Below are 23,187 nucleotides of genomic sequence, written 5' to 3' on the forward strand. Positions count from 1 at the left end.
TTTCACTGTCTATTTATTAAGTAGTGCTGTGCAATACAAAGCCAACCCATAATACCCCTGTGAGCCCAACAGCAGCCACAATAAATCCGTGTCTCCAAACATATTGCGCCGCTCTGTCCGCGGGTCAATTTGTCCTGACGGGGGGAACCGATAGCGCAGAAGAATGGTTTGACTCTGGGCCAGGCATTCTCAATCAATCACCGCACGCTTCGTCCCAGAGTCCACCCCGTCGCTGTGCCTTGCAGCTTGCGCTGGCTCCCGTGCAACAGGCTTGCATTACCCGCCTCTTCAATCACGGCGGACATCAGCGCGCTGGAAGGCGGGTGACAGGGACGACGCAGATGAAAAATAACGTTCACAGTGATGCCCCCCCCCCCTTCCTGTCGCAAACCCGTTTTTTTTTTTTTGGAAATTCATTCCTTTACAGAAGCCAGCCCATAAAGCAATACATTACTGGATCCGATTGCACGTCTCGCCGTAATTGAATTTGATCTGTGATATTGACGTACGGTTTATTAACCCGAAATAACAAATTCAATACATAACAAAGACGGAAGGTCAATAATAAACCTGGAAGTGAGTCATTTTTTGCTGGCAGTTCATCAGTCAATATCTTGACATTTAATCTGACAACAGAATTTGGACTGGAGTCAGCCTGCTGTGGGTGACCTACAGTACTGCGCCAGCTGAAACTGTAGAAGTGCTTGTCATCTACAGGAAAAATTACATTAATGGATGGAAAGGGATGTGACATGAACTCAGGACAAGCTGATATTAGCTTCCCCGCCCTCACTGCATTGAGATAAACTGTGAGATGCTTTTCTGTGGATTGAATCTGTGAGCAGCAGCATACTGTTGTCTGGGGAACAGGAGGGGAAGCTGACCCAACGCCGATCCCTGAAATCTTTCCTTGCTTGTCAAGTGATAATGGCATTGAACCATCGTCATCACCATCACCATCACCATCATCACCATCACCATCATCACCATCACCATCACCATCACCATCACCATCACCATCACCATCATCAGCTAACAGAGAATGAGGCTTCATGAGCCCCAGGGTTAAGACTTAGATTTACAGAGCATAGGCATGAAGAATAAAGAATGGGTATAAGTGAGAATAAAGGGCTACTATGTGCTGACTTAACACTGGCCTGTAGGAAGCACTCAGAGGACTGTCTTCTACATAGCCAAAAAAACCCACAATTGTTTCAAAACAGCCCATCGCTGACAGCGGATGGTAGCTCCACCCAGTTTGGGGTTTGGAGGCCTCTCATCTCCACCTACCCCACTGACAGTTGCGCTGGATGTACCCCTCCCCTTTGTCTACCCACCACCCCTTGGATATTCTCCAGAAAACAGTCAAACTTGCAGCACCCGGGCTTGCTGTGCAGACCTGGCGTGCTAGGATGTTAGTGTGAGAGAGTGTGCGTGTATACATGTAGGCACGAAAAAGAGCCAAAGATGAGTAGCTCTGTGCATGTGTGTGCGTATGGGATTATCTCTGAAATATTATTAAAGCACTAAAGTCATTTCCTGGCCTGAATTACTCAGATGGTCAGAGCTTATGCAGAGCTTATCTGTGGCAAGAGGCAACTTGATATATGCAAGCATTCTTTTGGGACAGGATGTCGGTCTGTAGTCCTCTTCCAGGCCGCATGCGGTGGGTCCTAAAGTTTTAACATACCATACTGTCAAACATCAAATAAACAAAGGCCTTCTGTTCCGAGGGTATGATTCCATCCAACATTGTTGTTTCAATGAAGTGTGATAGTCATGCAATGGATGCACAAGAATATTTGTGTCCATCTGTCATTAATGCAAGACTTAAAGACACCTTTTCCTTGAGGTATCCATTCTACCATGGCTGTATTGTAAAAAGTATATAATTGAAATATAAAATCCTTGTGTAAACAGGTAAAGTTTTCCCATACACACACACACACACAGATTGTTACTACTTCTTATCTTTACCAGATATTGATCTTGGAGAAGAGGGGCCCTGTTCCTTTTCAGTGGGGCAAGAGATTGCAGCACAGCCCCCCTGACCGACATGACATTGAGACACATAGGCTCCAATGCACTCAAGAAGGTAGCTGGGTAAAACAAATCAGGCAACCATGATGACTCACACTGGGAGGAGAAACAGCCAATTACAGCACTGCGGAATCCCAGAGACACAGTGGACTGCCGGCGTGAGAATGGACTGGCATTGGCTTCATTACCGGGAGGACCAGGCCATCCAGAAATGACTGAATGTCTCCATGTTAGGCAGCGTAGATGCCGTTTCAGAATGGACTCCCTCTTCACTCCCTCTTCACTTCACATCGATTAAAAAAAAAATGTACCTGTAATTACTTTCGCACTATTGCCAGCATCACCCAGGGGAACACAGTTAATTACCCTGCTCTCTCAAAACAATAGACCCTGAGCCGCATATCCATTGCCTCCATCAGAATGAGAGATCCCTTACTCGCGGAAGTCTGGGGAGAATTGCCAAAGCAGAGATTTTTATTAAGCTCATTATCGCAAAGGTGCACTCTGCATTGAGATTATGTAAATCATGATACAGCTTGATTTTGTTTATTCTCCTGTTTGAAAAGTGATATTATTGCTGTTTTTGTGCCATGTGTGGAGGTGCCTTCTTTTAAGTGAGCTTTATTTCATGATTCCCAGGATTAGTTTGTGACGAGGAGTGAAAGTGCTATTTGTTGTGTGCATGCATGTGTGAGTGTACGCATGTGTGCTTGCGTGTAGGTGTGTGTGTGTGTGTGTGTGTGTGTGTGAGAGTGTCTATGGTTTTTCAATACAAAAATGTAGGCAATACTGAAGACCACATTTGTGCTTAAATCAGAAACATGCAAGGTTGGGAGGAAAAAAAACATTTTATTTAAAAATCTTTCAAGATTTTTCAGCAAAATAGCAAAATACCATATAGTAGAGGTGAATATGTAAACATTTTAGTATGAGTAATGCTTGAGGTTTTCAATAATATGTAACAGTAAATAACTTCACACAGGACTAGTAAATCATTACATAAAACAAACAAAAGAAATCCCTGTAAATGTGAAGCTCATCTCTTCTCTCTCATTCTTTTCTTTTTTCATACATAAATGTGTTTTAAATGCAGGCAGGCACTAAAATGCTAAAATATTATCATTGCACATTTTTATAAAATTCTAACACAGCAAAGAGGGGAAAAGCTTCTGTACTTATTTGATGTTCTTGTCAGAATGAAGTCGTACTCGAACGCAACCTGATATGTACAGAACTTTCTGTCAGAGGCAAAGTGATCCCTTCAAACACGTGGAATGGATCCTCCCCCAAAAAGATGCCAAGTGCCGGGAAAGTTCATGTGACTTACTCCCTCAGGTGATGGTTATTGCCGTGATTATTGCGTTTTGTCATTAATAACCACAATGTGAAGTCATCTCAAAAAGCTGTCCCCATACAGCAGGACCACCTCAATGGCTGTGAGCTCCATTCAGGAAACAAGCTATTTTCTGCAGACAACCATCATTGCTGCCTCCATAGTAACACCTGATTGAATAACTGCTGCAGTGGCCCTGTGTGCTAATCACTGCTGTTCACAAGCATTTCCATTCAACCTTTTCTCCACCCCATGATTGGTTACCTGTTTCCCTGTGTCATCATTTGCAACGTTTCACAGGTGAATTCTCAATCGTAATTCCACAGAGTAGCACCTACATTCCGCAACAACGGGAGCCCTCATCGCTACACGGTGGTCTTGACGTCAATGACGATGGAGTACCTGACCAGCCCGGTGTATTCTGGGCATTTCCCCTCAGGACTGGATTGCTTCTTCAGCTGCGGGGAGCAAGGGTCGTGCAGCAGAGCTGTTAGGGCAGCCAGAGACTCCCTCTTCTTATGGACAGACTGGGGACCAAGAGGAGGGAGCACAGGAGAGAGTCAGGACGAGAGAAACCCAGGGAAACAAGAAAAAAAAGACGCAAAAGAACAGACAAAAATGAAAGTGAGAAATAAAGGAAGAAAATAAGCGATTGAAAATGAAACAGAGGAAGAAAAAACAAACAAATGAGAGATAGGAAGGAAGGAAATAAAAAAAATATGTAAACATTACACAAATACCCACAATGCATTTTGTAGACGTGTGAAGTTTCTGAAGCGTGTGCGTCACATCAAAGAGCAGGCAAGCAGGCCGATGCGAAATACATGAAGCCCACATATCCCTTTTATCTTTGCAGGAGAGCAGCGGGTTACAAAGCGACGCATATGCCTTCAATAATGATTTACCTCAGACTTTGAAAGATCACCTCCATGTCGTTTGCTGTGAAAACAAAACCAAAAAGAAAACAGGGTCATTGTTTGGGCCGCAATGTCAGCTGCTCAGATGAGGACGGCAAATTGTATGGGCTGTGGTTAGCTATGAAAGGGAGCCGGGAAACACGATCTGCGCCTCTCTGGAAGGAATGCCTCGTTCTTGACCAGAAACACTCAGGATGGAACACAACTCCAAAAACAAACAGCTATATACACACCCCTCAGCCGGCCTGCTGCAAACACGGGCTTCAAGTTCATCTTTGTTCTGAGGAGGTGGCTGAGGAGAAGGCAGAGGCCAACATTGACCGGTCAGAGTGGATTGCCAGATAACAGAATGATCTGGTTTCGGAGCGGCCCGATGTGATGTCTTTTCTCTCTCTCTCTCTCTCTCTCTCTCTCTCTCTCTCTCTCTCTCTCTCTCTCTCTCTCTCTCTCTCTCTCTCTCTCTCTGAAAATGGGAGGAAAGCTCAGAAAGGCACAGAGAGTGACGGCTGTAATCAATCTGCGGGGGAGCAGGGGAGGATGGAGGGCGAACAGCGGCAGGCGAGCGGAGAGAGTCGCACTCCGGCGCAGTTTTAATCTCCCGACGTGCGATGGTATCTGTGCCAGCCGGCTGGCCGGTCTGGAGGCGGGTCCACAGTAGTGCTTTAATCAAAATGCTCGTTACACCTGATTACTCCATGCAGGAACAAAACTTAAAGCTAATTTTTTTAATTAATATTTTATATAGGTCTCTTTTCTCTCTCATTTAACCCTTTACATGCTTCCTTCTGAAAGAAATCAACGTAAGGACACGTGATCAGTGAAAGCAGAGCTTGTATCTTTGATAATCCTGCCTCCCACACTGTGTCCTGTCTCAGATGGTATCAGATTTTTTTTTTTTTTGTTTTAAATAAGCAGCCCCCCCCCCCCACTGAAACCTAAGAACCATTGCACTTACAGCACTGACATTTCTGTAATCAGGTCTCAGTAGATACCTAGATACCTTTGGGTGAATTAAGCACATTTATTTGGTAATAAAATACATGTAATAAAGATTATTAATAACTGTTAAAGTCACAGGACTGAACCAGCTTTTCCAGGGACATAACCTTGCATTGCACCTAATTTCATATGGAACAAATAACACTGGTCTCCACAGTGATGACACAGGCAGATGACAGACTACAAATGGTTGCACTAAATTGGCAATCATCTTTTTAAACAAAAGGTTTCTTTTTCATTATCATGTCAAATATGCATTCTACAATTTTTGTACAATCATCAGCTTTCATTGAAGTTTCATTATCCATAGTTATGCTGTTGTTACACCCATAATAGCTGCATGTCAATTAAAAAAAAATTGCAAGAGAATCAAAATGCAATATTATTTGGAACGGAATGAAAAGCAATGGAGATGCCACGTGCATGTTGCATCTGTGGAATTTTTAAGAAGTCACAGATTTGTGCCTTTTGATACAAAGGACATAATACATAAAATAATATAAATACCAATTTCCCACACATTACGTGTCTTGAATCCTGGCCAAGTCACATCCTTGTAGATCCAAACTGGTACCCTCAGGGGGCGCCGTTGTCCGAATCACCATCCCACCGCTTACACATGAATTATGTATATAATATACTTTACTGCACATAGACATAAAGCACTAATTCCAAATCGCAGCATTGATCTCCCCCCTGTCAGCGGCAGTAGATCACCTGTGACATCTCATGCAGCCATCATGCCTTCCTCTCCCACAAAGACTCGCCCTCTGAGCACAGTGTCCCCTTGCCGGGTCGGTGAGATTAGGGTCAGCGCTGATCCCGAAATAGCCGGCCTACCGGAGGGACCGTGTCCGTACGCAGGCGCTCCCCAATTGACCTTCCCGAATTAGTCCCACGGTGTCCTCCCTTAGGAGAGAGGAATGATGGGACTGTGATGGGAGGTGTGCGCCTGGCCCAGTGGCACCTTGGCTGAGAGCTCTGGTATTAAAAAGCAAAGCTCCCCCCAAATGGGTCTGCTGGATCTATACTGATGGCCTGGATCATAGACGGTCCGAAATCCACTGTGGCAGAGCACTCGTCTGGGGTGGGATGACCGTCACCGCCACCAGTGCTGTCACTCATTCCCTCTCCAAGCGCCTTTCACGCACGCTGACAGCCGCACACGGTCTGGGGAAGCCGTTTGTCATGCTGGTGGGCGTTCTCTGGAACAATCCAATTAACTGCCTCTGCTCGAGGGTGCAGTGATTGTGTGCCTTCAACATCTTAATTCTATGACCCTCCCGGCCATGTGATCAGAGCACTAACCACTCTCCCGTGGACTAGTGACATATCTGTGTCAGCAGATATACCACCCTGTACCTTTCCCCTGCTATGTCTCAGGAGGGTTTACTTAGTGCTTGGATTGGAGACCTCCTGGGAAAACAGTGGAAATCAAGCAGCTGGAAGAGGGTGAGAAGAGGACAGTCTTCCCTCTTGATCAAATAAAAATGCAATGCCCTAGTGTAATGACAGATTCTCTACCACAGGGCATGCAATCCTTCGAATGAGACATTAAACTGAAGTCCTAACTCAATGGTCATTAATTAAAGATCTTTATCACCAGGAGCAGGGGGTTTTGCATTGTTCTGGACAAATTCTCAGTCTGGTTATCTCATCGTCCCACAGTTTAATTGGCTAAATCGATCCCCCCCCCCCCTCCCTCTTAGCTGGTGTGTGGTGAGCGCTCTGGTGCGAAATGGCTGCCATGTATCAATGAGGTTGGCACTATGCACTGGCGGTGGCTGAGGTAAGTCACCCCTTCCTGTTTGCTTTCATCAGTAACTGCTGACAGGGAGAACGTGAAAAGGGCAATTCATCGTAATATTAGCATTGCCGTGACAATAAGGAATTAAATCAAAAAGGGATTTGAATTTACAGCAAAAAGGAAGTTATATGTTTAAATCCCTCAATGCCTAGTCCCTGCCTTTGACTGATAAAAGAAGGATTCCAGACCCAGATCAACCAATGCAAAGGGCAATCGCAGAGGAACGGCCGGCACATTTCCCTGAACAGGATTTGAGAATGCATTTCTGATCGCATTGCTATCACAGTGAGTGACAGCCAATGGAAAAGCCAAAGGAATCTGGACTGATGACAGCAGGCAGACCGCAGGACATGCAGCAAGCAAAGTCCAGCATGCCGAAGTGAACCAAGACTTTCTGTCATTTTCGCTCGTGTTGGCCGTCAGATATAAGGCCATCTCTCTTTTAGCCGCTCTTCACCAGTGTGTCCTTCATGAGTGTCAAAGACTGAAAAATATGACTGATGCAAATGACTCTTGCAGTACCAAGACCCTGCGGTTCTCATCACAAGCAGATTCATGACAGCGGATGTAAAAAAAAAAAAAAAAAGCAAAAAAAAAACACATCCCAAGAGAGAGCAGAAAGTGTGATGCTATGCCTCATCTCAGCCACCTCATGTGTTAGACATGCTCGCAAATCCACAAGAATAAATAACGGATAAATAATGCAAAACAACTGAAATATGTACAGGAGGGACGTGAGACAAACGAGAAATCTGACTCTCGCACTACAGTTCCTCTGGTAACGGGCAGATTGCGGTCGATAACGAACGCGTCTACTCTAACCACACTTCTTCCTGTTGATGAATAGCAAAAAGCAGCCGTGGTCAAGGTGAGCTCGCTGCGCTTCCTGTTTTCTCGGGAGAGCGCCGCCGCCTCCTGTGTTACCTGTCTGCGTGCTACCTGCCTGCCTGCCTGCTCGCTCGCTACCTGAGTGGGTATGGCTCGGACCCAGAACTCACCAGAAGATGCAGAGAGATACGGCGAGGATGAGGATGACGGCAGTCGCAGTGGAGAAGCAGGTCACAGTCATCAGCCCTGCAGTTGCAAACACAGACAGAGGAAGTCTGGATAATGCAGTTGCATTCAGCTCGCGTTAGTATTATAATATGAGGTTTTTTTTTTTCATTTGCATTATTGTCATTTAGTGGACCTTCTTATCCAGAGCAACTTGCACACGGTGGGTTGCATTTTATCCATTTACACAGCTGGAAACTTACTGAGGCAACTGTCCAAGATACAACAGCAGTGCCCCAGTGTGAAATCAAACCAGCAACCTTTTGGTTACGCGTCCTGCTCCTTACCACTAAACCACACCACTGGCCCATTTAGTACAAAACCTTTTTTGAAGCACAAAAACAACCGTACCAACTGTCAGTACTAACTGACGCTCCAGTGTCAACACTCTGCCTGTTACAGAAATAGAACCCAGGTTCTTCACAGGTTCTATTAAAAACTGAAAGCAACTAGTGGTTTATGACTGCTAAAATTGTGGGATTGGTATAAATGGTTTCTAAGCGATTCAGGCGCAGAGACTTTGCAAGCTGCATGCTACAAGTCAGACAAAGGGCAAAAGGACTTGTGGGCAACTCATCCATCAAACGTGCATGTATGTGCGTTTGTGTGTGTGTGTGTGTGTGTGTGTGTGTGTGTGTGCATGTGTGTGTGTATGTACATATGCCTACATCTGCAGGTAGTTCTATAAGTTGTCTACAGTAAGCATGCACTCAGAAAGTGTTGCATCTGACACTGTACAGGCACCCAACTCACAGAGATTGAAGTCCTTGCTGGTAATCTCCACCTGGATGAGGACGCTAGCGCTATGGTGATAGAAGGAGGCGTGGCAGGTGTACAGCCCAGTGTCACGCTGTGTCACCTCCGACAGGAACACCAGCGCCCCGCCCTCTGCCCACACAACTGAACCGTCACTCCTGTGTCACAAGGGGACAAATGAGACAGGAGGTACAACATCAGCCACATAAACAGTAAAATCTGATAGGCACATTTACAAGAGCAAAATTTTTTGTGACCATGCATAAGTCAGTAATTAGGAGTTTATAAGGTGTTAATTCATACCCTTAAGGGGTAAATAACTGTTAACCTTTAAAAATGGGCTTTCCTTAATGTGCTCCTTGTTATGTAAAGCATTGACAAAAATAAGCTTAACCTCATAACTAACGCCTAACTGGATGCAATTATGTGATCGAATGATTGCTAATTTGCTGCTAACCAACACTTAATTAGTGCCTTCTACACGTGATAATCACTAATTAATCATTACTTACAGAACCACTCACATGGAAAGAATGACATTTTAATGCTCTTGCATTAGATCCATGCTAAATTTATTCAAGATGTTCTCATTGATTTTTTTCTCCCATTCATGCAGCCCTCCTTATGCTGTGCAATATAAGCGTTACACACTCCACTCTAAAGTGCAGTGAGTTTGCCTAATCACATCACTGATGGACCATTAAGAGGGATTTAGGAAAGAACCAGAGAGAGAGGCTGCTCTGCTGGCATCAGCCGGCTTGTTGAATATGGGGGTGGTGTGGGCAGTGGGTATCTGGGGGCCATTTGCTGTGGCTCAGGATGGGGGCCCCCTCACCCCTGACAACACTCTATGTTTTTATGTGTTGCTCATTTTCTGTGATAAAAAGCTTTTAAACCGCCCCCCCCCCCCCCCCCCCCCCCCCCCCCGATGCAAAGCCAGTGGGAACAACCCCCCCTTCCAACAGCAAAGGCTTCATAAGGACTTAATTGCCTCTAATGACTTAAAAAATGACTTAAAGCTGCTTTAGAATAATGAATGGTAATACTTCCATCCGGGTGAAACCAGAGTGGTCATCATTTACTGTACGGTACAGCAATGACACAGACCCTAAGTCACTGAGGTGAGGTTTTGAGTTTTTGTGGTTTCAGCTGTTGACCTCCTTAGAGTTATGAGTCAGGGTAACATTTCATCAATTTTGAGCTATGTAAGTTGTCCCAAATAAGCATGCCTGCTGATCAATTAAATAATGGGAAGTATAATGACAATGACAAGTGGGAATAATTGAGTAGACACCATCTTCATGAAGAAGAAACAACAAAAGTTACTGTTAATAAGATGGTGCTGACACACCAAATCAGTAACATCACTCACACATCCCTGTAGCTGGTTTGCAGTCCACGGGAGAGATCGTGAACACATGTATCCATGCAGAACTTGCAGTCATTGTCTCGGAGAGTAGCAGCCGGCGAGCTTACCTGACGCAGGTGATGTTGTACTCTGGCACATTGCCGTAGGCTCTAAGCAGGATCCTCTGACTGCGCAGGTGTGGCTGCAGGGCTATTCTGTGCACCAGAGAGCCGTCGCTCTGGGGCCGCTGGTACGGCGTTGTTTTGTTTAGCACCCTCAGAGACGAGATATCTGCGAGAGGCGAGAGGAGTCGATCAACAGGAAAAAACAACAAACCACCGAATCAAACAAGCAAGTCAGAAATAGCGCATGCCCCCGTTAGCGGTTTGGAGTGTACTGTGCGACAGTGCAGCGACGTTTTGTGTTTGGCTAGGTGATGTACAGTCACACTGGTGACAGCTGCATCATTTGTTAGTAAGAGCCCTCACCCCCTCACTGACCACTTTGCAGTTCCTACTGGGTGATGAATGTGGTCTGGGACAGATCACTCCCAGTATGAGATTATTCATACCAGCACACAACCACACCCTGGAGGATAAACATAGTTTAACAACAAATAATGGGTCCAAGTTTTGCTTCCTTGCTTGGACTGTGTGTTGTTTACCTTACCCAGAATGAAGCTGAGCCACATTAAATTGGGTATAAAATCTAATAAATTATGTTTATAATGAGCTGGAGGTAAGGTAAAATAGTTGCCCCAGAGGGAGGATTAGATATATGTCTGTGTACATACTTTGCAGCATTGGAGCTAGAACATTACATTGAATACTCGCCAAAGCTGAAGATGTGCAGTGTGGGGGAGAGTTCATTAGTCTGTCCCATGCAATGAGGAATATTTATTAGGAGCATTATTAGGAGTATATACAAGACCATAACTGTTTGCAACAACTTCACTAGCACTAGATAACAGGCACGCCAGTGAACTCACAGTAATGAGGGATGTGGAGAATCTTCTCCTCTAAACCGTATTCATTTTGCAGCAGGCAGGTCAGGTTCTCCCCCTCGTGTAGAGCCAGAGTGAACTCGTAAGTGACGTCAGCCCGGAGTCGGCCCCCCTCGTGCCAGGAGCGGGAGACGGTCTTCCCTGTGGCGTTCTCAGGAAGCACCCAGGAGAGGTTGACGCTGGCCGCGTCCCCTCTGAACTCGCAGACAGCCAGCCACAGCCAGGAGGCCTTGTGTCGACCTGCCGAGACCCCCAGCACCGAGGAGGCCAGGGGCGGTGCGGGGGGAGTGTGGGAAGGCTGTCGGCCTGCAAAAAACAGCAATGGTATTGTTCTTGTAATAAACAGAAGTCTGTAAGGCATGAATACATAATCCATAAAAAGAAGAAAACAAAAGAGCCAAGAATTTTTTGTCAACCGCTGCAAAGACACTGCTGTGTTACTAATGCGATGTACCAACTAAAGTAACGCTAAACAAATGTACTGAACAAGTCACAAACTTTTATGATTTTGCAAGTTCATTGCTGGTGTTGCCCTGAAACGTACCCGCTGGTACGATCCGAATCTCCCTCCTGTCTGGGGTCTTCAGTGCCGGGTGTTCGACCACACAGGCGATGTCCCGTCCAGACAGCGCGCCAATGGGTAGCCTCACCAGGATGCGGACGGTCTTTGGCCCGTTCTGCTGGGTCCAGTTCTTCATCAGGAGCTCGGTGAGCTCGCTGGTACCGTTGTCACCGTCGACGCCCTCCACTCCCCAGGAGATTTTGGCTGCAGGCTCGGCGTTGTCCACCGTGCACTCCACCTCGGTGTACTGCACACCCTCGACCCACACAGTGCTGGAGCGCACAGTGATGTCTGGGGCAACTGCAGGAAGACGGACACAAGCAAAGACGTGAGGGGGGGGCTGAGGTATGAAAATACCACATTACCGTCATTTAGCAGACGCTCTTATCCAGAGCAATTCACATCAGATACAGTTTTTTGATATCCATTTGTACAGCTGGATATTTTACTGAGGCAATTGTGGGTGAAGTATCCTGCCCATGGGTACAACGGCAGTGTCCCGCAGCGGAATTGAACCAGCAAACTTTTGTTTATGAGCCCAGCTCCTTACCACTATGCTACACTGCCACCCCAAATACTAATGGGAGATTAAATGTGACACTTCAATGGAGTTGGGGGACAGCACCTGAAATTTTTTGATCAAAACACGATTTCGCTGCCAGTGAATAAAATGACAGTGTCAGCTGAATGCACAGAGCACAGCTGAGCCCTGGGTTACACTCCAGCTGACTTCCTGCTCTTACCGCAAGCAGGAAGCGTTATCGGTCGGGCCTCCGCGTCCACAAGCGCAGGATGCTGTACCACACACTCCACCGTGAGCTCCCGGGTTAGGCAGACGGGCAGGTACAGAATGCTGGTGACAGAATGAGTTCCGTTCTGGAAGGAGGAGCTTGACCGGACGGTTCTGGAGAGGCCCGCGGGCAGATCCCAGGACAGGTTGGCCGCTGGGAACGCATCTGAGGCGGAACATTCTACGACTCTGCGATCCGCTTCCTCCCACGTCTGAGTTTTGATGGTGGGAGGAGAAACAGCTGGGAGAGGAAGGGAAAGAGAGAGAAATACTTCATTTCAATTCATTGCAATGATCATATTTTTGTGCATTTCCTCTGTGTTATTGTCTGTCATATTTTATATCTTGTATTTCTATACCTTTTTGTTTTTTAACTGCTCATATTTTTCATGTGTGTTTAATTTGACTGGGTCTTTGATTGTTTTCCCTGTTCCTATATGAGAAGTGGTGCAAAATAAAATGTATAACTGATATAATTAATGTATAATTATATTAATTGTTAGCAGAAATAATAATCTGTGATGATGTACTCTTTAAAAGGTGAAACTGTATCAGATGGTACCTGATATCACCTACAGCTCAAAAGACTAATGCTCAAACGCCTGCACTGATAAATGGCCCGGATGTACCTGTTTACCTGTTTGTAAAACAGCTGGGGCGAGCACTATCTCTAGCCGCACAGAGCTCCGGTGTCTGTAGTAGAAGGCATCGCAGGTGTACAGTCCTGCCTGAGAGGGCTCCACAGGCCCTTCCAAACAGAGGACACTGCCTGTCACTTCCACGCCCGCAGGAAGGGAATCGTTTTCTCTGGAGAGAGAGGAAACAAGCACGTTTAGGGCTGTTCCGTATTAGGGCAGTGGGACAGCCTCCTCACACCTCCTGGCTTCTTTCACATCTAATTAGAGCAGTAAGTGATGGCATCACATCTCACAAGAGCATCTCTGGGCCTGTTAGGAAAGCCCATGGAGGTCACTGTTCATGCAATGAGAACAGACCTGAGGACAGGGGGTAGTGTAGATTTTTGGGTTGTTTGTATTCGGCTGCTCTTTGCACAGGGAGCCTATTTGCTTCAATTATAGCCCCCCTGGCAACTATCTGGGCATCGGTCTGGTAATTAATTACTTTCGCACAAAAAAAAAACATGAGTCAAATCAGCCTCAAGCACAACTGGTACCTTAATATTTTACAATAGTTGCACTCTCTCTCCATAAGCATGACCTGCTCACAGAAATGGCTCTGTGGTGACAAAAAAAAAGTGGCACAAGGACACCAAAGACAAGCAGACAGACAGAGGGTGTCCTTTCCCCTGGCACATCTTTGCTTAGCCCAAAGAAGGATCCCCCCCAGAAGAATTCAACACAAAGAGAAACCAGAAAACATATGAGCACTTCTAACAATGCAAGCACTCCGGTTCACCCTCGATCTTCGACGTCTTTTACATAAAAAGCAGACGCGGGACCTCTTGTGAGGCAGGAAACAGACTGTTTTTGTGCAGTGAAGCTTTGATGGTGATGGTGATGTTTCTTAGCAGGGTGTAAATTCTTGTTCCTTTCATGTCTGGTGGTTTTTAACCAAAAGAACAGTGAAAGCACGCAATTGCTGCCACCCACGTCATATCCAATACGGGTCGTGTTTACCTCTGAAAAATAACATTGCACATTCATAGCTTCATATATTTCATTGATCTGAGAAAAGAGATATGACTGTTATTACTAAATATATGAACGTCAGCGGAGCTGCAACAACCCCACTATGGGTCCAGGTGTACATTTTCGGATGTACAGGTTTTGTTGCGGTATTTGGGATCAGACCCCAACCTCCCTTCTGTTTTTTAAGAATGTTTTCTGGTTTATTAACTGCCTTCCCCTCTTAAAATACTACACTACCAGCTTGAGCATGGTGACTTGTTTCTTCAGTTTTTGATTTTTAGTAAAATGCAGAGCACAGCTTTCTATCCCTCAGTCATATTTTATGACCTTTTGTTTGTTTGCACCATGCCTCACATTACATTATTTAATAGACTCACTTATCCAGAACATCAAACTTCATCCATTTATAACATCAAATATTTCCTGAAGCAATCTGGATTAAATACTTTTCTTGAGGGTACAACAGCAGCGTCACACCTCGATTTGGCAACCTTTAGGTTACAAGCCCAGCTGCTCCCCTACACCACACTGCTGCTCAGCACTCACACCTAGTGTTAACCTACCTCTTAAGATTTAGCAGGTTACCTCTGACACCTTACTCATTCCAAACTCTTTCGCTTTGACCACTAACCATACATAACATGACAACCTCACAACTTATGCTCAGGTAGTACTCCTACAGAAGGAACCACTTCAGCGTTTACATGTGCTAGGAAGAGTCAGCTCAGATTCTGCGTATTGTAAGTATGTTTTGATACCAATGTGTCCCGACACAACATGTGTCCCCACTTCCCGATGATTTTGCTATAACAAAGAATTGATTTTTTGTTGAATTTTCCCATGAATAACAATATGATCTCGCTGATCCAGCCAAACTTTGCATAAACATCAAGGCCATTCTATTAGGCCATTGTGCTTCTCCGTTAAGCAGATGCAGAACCACCCATCCTTACTTGGTGCATGTCACTTGGTAGCGTGGCACGTCGCCTGTCACTTCCAGTGCGATCTTCACATTCCTTTGGCCCGCCTCCAGGGTCACCTGATACACAGTCTCATTCTCAGGGCCAATTTCTTCTGCGTCTGCGCTCACCACCCTCACAGAGGACAGATCTGCACACGGGAAAGACGCAGAGGAGGAGAGGTTAGGAATTCCGGAACACTCCAGCACGCGTTGCGGAACTCTGAATGGCGCACATTGTCGTTCAGGTCTGGGTCGATGTCGGGTGGAATGTGGGCCTCGCTCAGTCCCGTGTGGAACACAAGGTGGAATGTGCAAATCTAGCAGGAGGTGAGTTATGCTGGGAGCTTGAGCCTGAAGGACCTCTACTGCACACAATGTGGCCATTCGGTCTCTATCAAGTGAGGCACCAGGCAACAGAAACATGCATTTCCCTGCCGCCCTCAGTCATAGCCATTGTCCATTAGCCATTGTATTAGCCATAATACTCACGATAGGTGGGCAGGGTGACAGTCCTCTGTTGCTCTTGGGGATGTTTTGGGTGGGTGACATGGCAGGTGATCGTCTCTCCCTCATACTGGTCTGGCTGGATCGAGACTGAGCTGATGACCGTCTCTGTGTCTGTCTCATTGTCCCGCCACACCGTGACCTCAGGTGAACCGTCAGGTGCGTCACCAGCTAGATCCCAGGTGATGCTGGCGGCTGGCCTACCACCTGCAGCCGTGCAGACGACCTCTCGAAGCCCTGCCCCTTCCTCTCCGGTCAGGGACGTCTCGATGGTCACGGTCGGGGACACTGCGAAAGAAGGCCAGATGTGGATCCCCAGGTCACTAACAGCACCATGTTTCCACACTCCTGCAGCTACGAGTGACAACAGCGGACAGCGAGAGAGAGGCTGAAATCCAGGTTAAATTAAGTGAATAAATTTAAGCGTGCTTTTGCATTGGAGGAGAGTGATTTTGGTCCTCGCACCCATCAGGCCTCGGGGCTGCAGATGGGACCAGATGTGACAGCCAGCTGTTGCTGCTCTCAGCTATGTCAGCTGGGGGAACGATTTTCGCAGTTTAGCAGGGTGGAGTGGCTCAGGCCGTGGGGTTAGAACCAGCAGTGCCGTGCTGTCACCACTGCGGCTGATGAGTCTAATAAACATCTGCTTAGATTAGGATAAAGAGAACATTTGCTAAACATACGGGGGGAGTGTGAAGACATGATTTATACAGAGTTTTGCCAACATCACCTAAATTGTCTCTTTTTCGATTTTAAGTGGACGATTCATTGTCATTGAGTCGGGAAGCTGCGCAAATGACAATAATTTCACCTTAAAGATGCATGCTGGTGTGAAGTGCATGGCCGCATGTGTGAGTGAGGGAGTGAATGAGTGAGTGAGACATGGGAAAGTGAGTGACCGACTGAGTGTTTGTGTGTGCATATATGTGTGTGCACACATACGTGTGCGTAAGTGCATGTCTGTGTTTGAGGGTGAATGGGTGTTTGTGTGTGTATGTGTGCTTGTATATGAATTAATGAGTGTCTGCATTTGCTTGTCAATGTGTGTGTGTGTGTGTGTGTGTGTGTGTGTGTGGCACGTGGGATGACTGACACAGAGTGACAGTTTTTTTTGTGAATCTGTGCTCTTTCAGGTGCTGATGTGCTCGTGTGATTCTGTTCTGTGGTCAGGCTGCTTCCGTGAAGGCAGATCAGGCAGATTAGACAGATAGATTAGACACCCAGCAGCAGCGGCAGGACTGACAGCTGGCCAGACATGAAACGCACTGGGAAAGAAAACCTGACTGGCAAACATCCTTCAACAGGCTTCCGTTTAACCACTCAGACAGCAATTCCTGGCATCCCTGCACAACAGCGCAGTCCGTGGGCATGTCACATGACAGGCCCGAGTGCCTTGTTTGTCTAGACTTTTAAATGGAATTTCACGCAATGAATCGGGGAGAATGAATTCAGCAGTTCAAGCTGTGTCTTTCTCTCACTGGGCAGCTGTCTGAGTCTCATCCTCGTGTATCAAAAGGGGACACCAAACACACACACGCACACAAGCACTTGTACGAATGTGTTTGCATGCACACAAACATGTGCTAAACATGCAAGCACAAGCACTGGCACTCACGCATACTCATGGGTACATGTACCGCCACAGAATGCATGCAATGGAGAGAGAACGTTCATATGGGCCCATTTTTCGGGAGAGGTGGATCAGCTTACCGAAGGTCTGTGCTTTCACAGCTGTCCTCAGGGACTCAGGTAAGGTCAGGTGACTGACGGCACAGGTAACCTCGCCCGCCTCCTGCAGGTGAGTGGGGAACCAGAGCATGCTGGTCTGAGTGGCAGTACCGTTGGGATGCTGAATCGTTGTCGTGGCGATGGAGTACACGTCAGCGCTGGGATGCCTGCCGTTGATCAGCCAGCCAATCACAGCCGCTGGTTTACTGAGGGCGGAACATGTGACTGTCTGGTAGTGGGTCCCATTCTTCATACTCTGCTCCAGGTCCACTTGTACAACAGGGCGAACTTGGAACAAAAAGGAAAGGGGTTCAATTATGTATAATAATAACAGTCACTAATGTCAGATTAGATGCTCAACAGCGCATTTAGACTTTTTGTCTCTTCCCTGCTTACCATTCTGTATTTCCCAATTGTCAAAAACACACTGACTTAACCTATAGCGGCACGGCAAAGAGCAGGGTGCAGACGGCAATGCATGGACGTGTATCTATGTTCTGACACAGTCATTCCAAGGTAGCCGGCAGTTTACCCATGATCCTTTGCACGTCAGACTTACCCAGCACGGTGAGGAAGACGCACTCTAACATCCTCTCCTCAGTAGTGGTGAAGCTGCAGCAGTACTCTCTCTCAGCCTCCAGACCGTACACCTGCATGCTCACGGTAAGGTTGCTAGGAGAGGCCAGAGGGCCAAAGTTTTCGTTTTTCTTCGAGGGCGTGTTAAAGTGGTAACCGGCCAGTATCTTGGTCTTTCCGGATACCGTCTGGGTCCACGAGGAGACGATGATTGTATCGTTCCCGGTGTACTGGCACCGGAGCACCGCAGCCTCTCCCAGAATCCCGGTCACGTTCCTCTCTACCTCCACATCAGTGGCGCCGCAGGCTGAGAGGCAGAGAGTACAGAGAGGACAACATACTTTTGAGGACAAGCCAGAGAGCATCTGTCACTTTGCGTTTGTTAAACTGGGTTTAATTACTCGGGATTGCGGTGACCATAAGTAAGGAAGTACAATTCCTACTTTAACAAACTGCAGCACAAACCCCAAACAAAATCCACATAGGCCTAAAGGCACTGAGGAAAGCTAGAGACTGGGCTAAAGTTCGTATTTTGCGGGAGCTGACCTCGCCTTGAAGTCATTTAAAACCTTTTAAAGCAACAGAACATGAATGTTTTCTCTCTCTCTCGCTCTTTCTCTCTCTCTCTCCCCCCATGCCTTCACAGTTTGTTTTTCAGTCACGTCTGACATGGTTCACACTGTTAACCACAGATGTGTGAGTGTGGTGTGAACCGAGCAGGCAGTTGAGCAAAGGGTGTGGAGCTCTCTGCCGCGGTGCAAAAACAGTCTGGGCTTCACAGAGGGGACCACCTGCTTGTGCCTCTGTGCAACGGTTTTGTTGTCTTCCATGTCAGCCCAGTGACCTACAGTAAGGTATGCAGGATCACTTCTTCCTGGAGGCATTCTCAGATAGGCCCTTAAGATGTTTTTGTTGACAGGAAAAAGGCAGGTATGGTTGTAAGATATACCAATGAAGAATGACAGGGTTTTAGCGCATGAAAATGCACGGAGTGATTCTCTTCAACTGTACGTGAAACAGGGTGATGCAGATCTATCAGCATGACATCGACGGCAGGCCACTCTGCCCGTGGCAGCGAGAGCTCAGGTTTCTATTTGCGGCTCTAAGGTGTACGCTGCCGTGTCCCTGAACTCGGCGCTGTGATTGATGAGGGGGCAGAGGCAGCGGCATCTGTATCGGAGTGACGGGCCTGTGTTCAGCGTAGCTGTGATTAGCTTGACGTGTCCCTCGTGACCGTTTCGGTTTGACGTACAGGTGAAGGGGACAAACAGCAGAGGTGAGTGGTCCGTGTGTATGTTTGTGAATGAGTAAGCGAGGGAGTGACAGAGAGAAAGGATGTCTGTGCAATTGGTATAGAGATCTTCATATTTGACTATGCGTGACGATATTTTTTCTGTGTGTAAATGTGTGGGAATGCGTCTGCAAAGAGCTTAAGTTAACTGTGTGTGTGTGTGTGTGTATTTTGTATGCACTGTGAAATGTGGGATGGAGATAATTGATCATATATCTATGGTTAGCAGGAGGTGTAAAGATATCTCCACCAGCAACTGTCCCATCCAAAAAAAAAAAAAACAACACAAGAAACAGCAAAACAGGATGGGCGATACGTTGTGACATTTGATAAATGCGAAGGTGCTCCGAGAAGCGAGATCTAGCGAAAGTCTCCACTTTGCTAATGAAAAGCGAATTCTTTAAATGCGCCTCGCTAATCTCTACCTCACCAAAGCCTCACCTCCCCTGCACTGCCCCCAGTCTCACAAATCTAACACAATTAGCAAAAGTTTCAACGCCGAGGACGGTTAACAACCCATGACGTTTTTGAGAGCTTTCGACAAGGCAGCGCACAAAGCCCATGCATACCAACGCGCTCATCTCGCCTCTCATTCCGAGACGGCACAGGATACCGTTTATGTTTTTTGCGCATGGAAAATCAAGCTAATGGATCTTTTATTACTGGAAGTGCTAACCGTTGACAGCTCAGTCTATTGGTTCTGAAAGAGGGCACCAAGGAGGGGGACACGCATTTCTAGTTCCCTGTCCTTCTAAATCGTCCCCAGTAAAAATCAGGGCCCCTGCAAACTCTGCAGTTCCCAATATATATTTCCCAGAATCCATCTGTGACCTTGAGTTAGCCTCACTCATCCACAGAACAGGCAGAGATGAGCACTTGTGGCACTGGATCGAGCACTTTAGGTTTGAAAGGTGCAGTCATGTTAAATACTTTTTGAATGCCATGAGGGCATTATATCTCTGTGATCACTACCATGTAGTCTCAGGAAAGGAGAACCCATTATTGCTTGCTAGATCAAGTTAATGACTGAAAAAGATGTTTAATCCTAAATAATTACAGCACAAATGCATTGTGTGATGTTAATAAATCATTTTTACATAGAAAATTATGGGTCTGTAGTGACAGAAGCCAAAGGCAAGCATTTTAGAGACAAAGTACATCAGAGCTCTGAGACACACACACACACACGCTCACTAACACACATTAAAAATGCAACGAATATAAAAACGTCACACTGAGCTGAGACGGGAATATTTGATGTCTTGTGGGTTTATGGTTCATAAAAATGGAAAAGATATGAAACGAGTTATTATTTGCCGACGGAAATTACTGCAGAAATGAAAGTCAACCGACCGCAACGGTGGAAGAGGGAGAGGACATGCTGGAAACAATCAGAGAATGACAATCTGCTATCGCGGTCACCCAGCCCAGAAACTGCAACGTTTCAATGCCTACACACCAAACGCGGAAAATTTAAGCACTGGCACCGAAACTGGTTATGATCATAGACCTGTTTCATTCTCTATCTCACGTCAGGCAGCGCAGTGGATGTAGCAAACGCCACACTGCCAAAAACACAATGAAGAAGGTGGCACTGCGGCAAAGTGGTTAGCGTGCTGGACTTGTAGCTAGAAACTGCGGTTACTGCATTCGTGCCACCGAAAAAGATGCTCAGCCAGCATTGCTTCAGAAAATACCTGGCTGAATATGCAAGAGGTGACTACACGTCCGCCAGGCAGGTGAACACACCTGAGCCCTCCAACCTATAGTCACGGTCATGGTCACAGTCACAGTCACAGTCACAGTCAATCGTTGGTCATGGTATACCACAGAGAACCTGTGATGACCAATCACTGTCCACCAGATTCACAGTGAAAGAAAGCAAGACGAGTGCTGGACTGCGCTCATTAGGTTTCAGCAAATGGGAAACTGTGCAAATCAGAGCAGAACTCTGTCTGATTAACATGTACTAAGTATATAAGTGTTGCTACGTCTCCAGAGGAAGGCAAATTTGTGAGGCATGGTAGGGACTTCACCTATTTGTATACCACAATGTGGCTTCAGACTATATTACTGCACAAGGTCTAGAGAGTTCCTCTTTTCAATACTCCTGTACTTCACTGACAAAATTACAGCTGCTGAAGCCGAACCCCTCAGTGTAATCTCAGACATTTTTCCCTGGTACAGGGCTGTCATGGGTTGACTCCTGTGGGAAGGTCAAATCTGGGGTCAGCACAGGTGGGACGCAGCAGTTATTTCGGTTATTTTGGGCTTTTGAAGAATGAGAGCAAGGTAGTGACACCGCAATACCGCAGCATCTTGCAGCAGCAGCAAAGACCAGTTTAACCAAAGATTTCTCGATCCACTCAAAGAGAGATGCGGTCACTGCCGTTTGGCCCCCACAGCACTGTTTGCTGGCTTATGCCGCTTGTGTCTACAGACTGGAAATATGACTTTATCCTCAGTATCCTCTTTATATTCAATACCCCTGCAGCTGGAAGGAAGCTAAGTTCCCCTTCTTTTGCTTTTTCTGCATACTCTATTGGCAACTTTTGTCAAATGTTTTCCAACGTGTTCAATTGACCATGCATGTTATATGCGGTATTCAGGGGGGAAAAGGACATTTGGAAAGGAACTTTGCAGCCGTCCAGACATTTCTTCCAGGTGTCTTTGCTTGTTTCTGTCTCTTGCTCTGCTGCATTCTAATTCATAGCGAAACTCACACCAAACACCCTACATCCAACGAACAGCTCTGTTGTGGTATTTCCTGGAGTTCAAAAAGCCCTTTCCAAAGACAGCATATGTCTCTGAATTATATCCCACAAAACTGCCAAAAAAAGTCAATACATTTGGTCTTGAGTGTGGAAAAAAGGAAGTGCAACTCTGTGTAACCTAACTTTTTCTTTAATTGTTTTCCTACAACTAAAAATGATCATTAGAAGTGAAAAACAGTAAACCAGATCACACTGAATTAAACTGCAATTAAATATAGTCTTTTAATGTATTATAGATATTTTTAGGGTTAGGAGTACATGAAAATACATCAAAACCAAAACATAAAAACAAAAATTACACATACAACAGAATTACATTAACTACTGTGCATCTATCAACAAATAGAAAATAATGTGCTTTTTGTTTTGTTTTGGAATTTGAATGCATTTTTTCCACAGGCTCATAGATGGGTATGTGTGCAATCAGCACCTGCCCCATTTATACTGATCAAAAGGTCTGACAAATCATTTCAGTTGCACATCATATGCACTACAACTGATCATGAATGAAGGAAAAAAAATACCCTGTAGATATAAAGGTACATTATAGTTTTGCAGACTTACCCCATATATTTAGGACAAAGCCCAAAAGCTGCAGTGCCAAGACAGCCATGATTGAGTCATTGAGTGAGATGAGTGATTTGAATGATCAAGTGAGTGTGCATGCATGCGTGTGTGTGTGTGTGTGTGTGTGTGTGTGTGTGTGTGTGTGTGTGTGTGTGTGTGTGTGAGAGAGAGAGAGAGAGAGAGAGAGATGGAGAGAAAAAAGAGAACAGAAGTGGCCACAGAACCTCAGAAAGGGGGCCGTCCTTTCAAGCTCACAGGTGTTCTAATTAACACTTGAAGTGATGGAGGGGGGGGGCAGGAGACGCACTTTGCTTTTTGCCACATCCCCTCCATCCTCTTTTTGACAATAACATGTCCATTTTTGGTTATGTCTGGGTTAACCGTTTTTTTTTTTTTTTTTTTTTTTCCACGAGTATAGCTGGTTAAGAATAACCGAAGCAGGATGTGTGTTCCGACTCCCCGTCTCATCTTATTGTTCGTGCACCACGCCACTCCACTGCTCTCTGAACGCGCCGTCTCACGCAGCCAA

The 23,187-nt window shown here is 46.1% G+C and overlaps 1 protein-coding gene across 1 annotated transcript; it reads right to left on the bottom strand.

Moving 5' to 3' along the window:
- Nucleotides 1-3,136: 3,136 nt before the first annotated feature.
- On the bottom strand, nt 3,137-22,718 carry si:ch211-149e23.4. The gene is made up of 14 exons (XM_036537740.1): nt 22,656-22,718; nt 18,010-18,333; nt 17,433-17,738; nt 15,708-16,010; nt 15,211-15,367; nt 13,246-13,415; nt 12,562-12,849; nt 11,801-12,118; nt 11,242-11,562; nt 10,382-10,544; nt 8,903-9,063; nt 8,095-8,170; nt 4,279-4,312; nt 3,137-3,900 (listed from the first exon to the last, which is right to left on the bottom strand). Exons 1-14 carry the CDS (start codon nt 22,702-22,704, stop codon nt 3,739-3,741), a joined length of 2,832 nt encoding a protein of 943 aa, XP_036393633.1. The 5' UTR covers nt 22,705-22,718; the 3' UTR covers nt 3,137-3,738.
- Between the last annotated feature and the right edge of the window lie 469 nt (nt 22,719-23,187).

This window comes from Megalops cyprinoides, chromosome 9 (assembly GCF_013368585.1).
Source record: "Megalops cyprinoides isolate fMegCyp1 chromosome 9, fMegCyp1.pri, whole genome shotgun sequence".
Classification (NCBI taxonomy): domain Eukaryota; kingdom Metazoa; phylum Chordata; class Actinopteri; order Elopiformes; family Megalopidae; genus Megalops; species Megalops cyprinoides.

Coding starts and splice junctions, on each gene's coding strand:
- si:ch211-149e23.4 (XM_036537740.1), bottom strand. CDS start 22,704: ATGGCTGTCTTGGCACTGCAGCTTTTGGGCTTTGTCCTAAATATATGG. Junction 18,334..22,655: donor CTTTGTCCTAAATATATGGG/GTAAGTCTGCAA, acceptor TCTGCCTCTCAG/CCTGCGGCGCCACTGATGTG. Junction 3,901..4,278: donor GTGATCTTTCAAAGTCTGAG/GTAAATCATTAT, acceptor CTTGGTCCCCAG/TCTGTCCATAAGAAGAGGGA.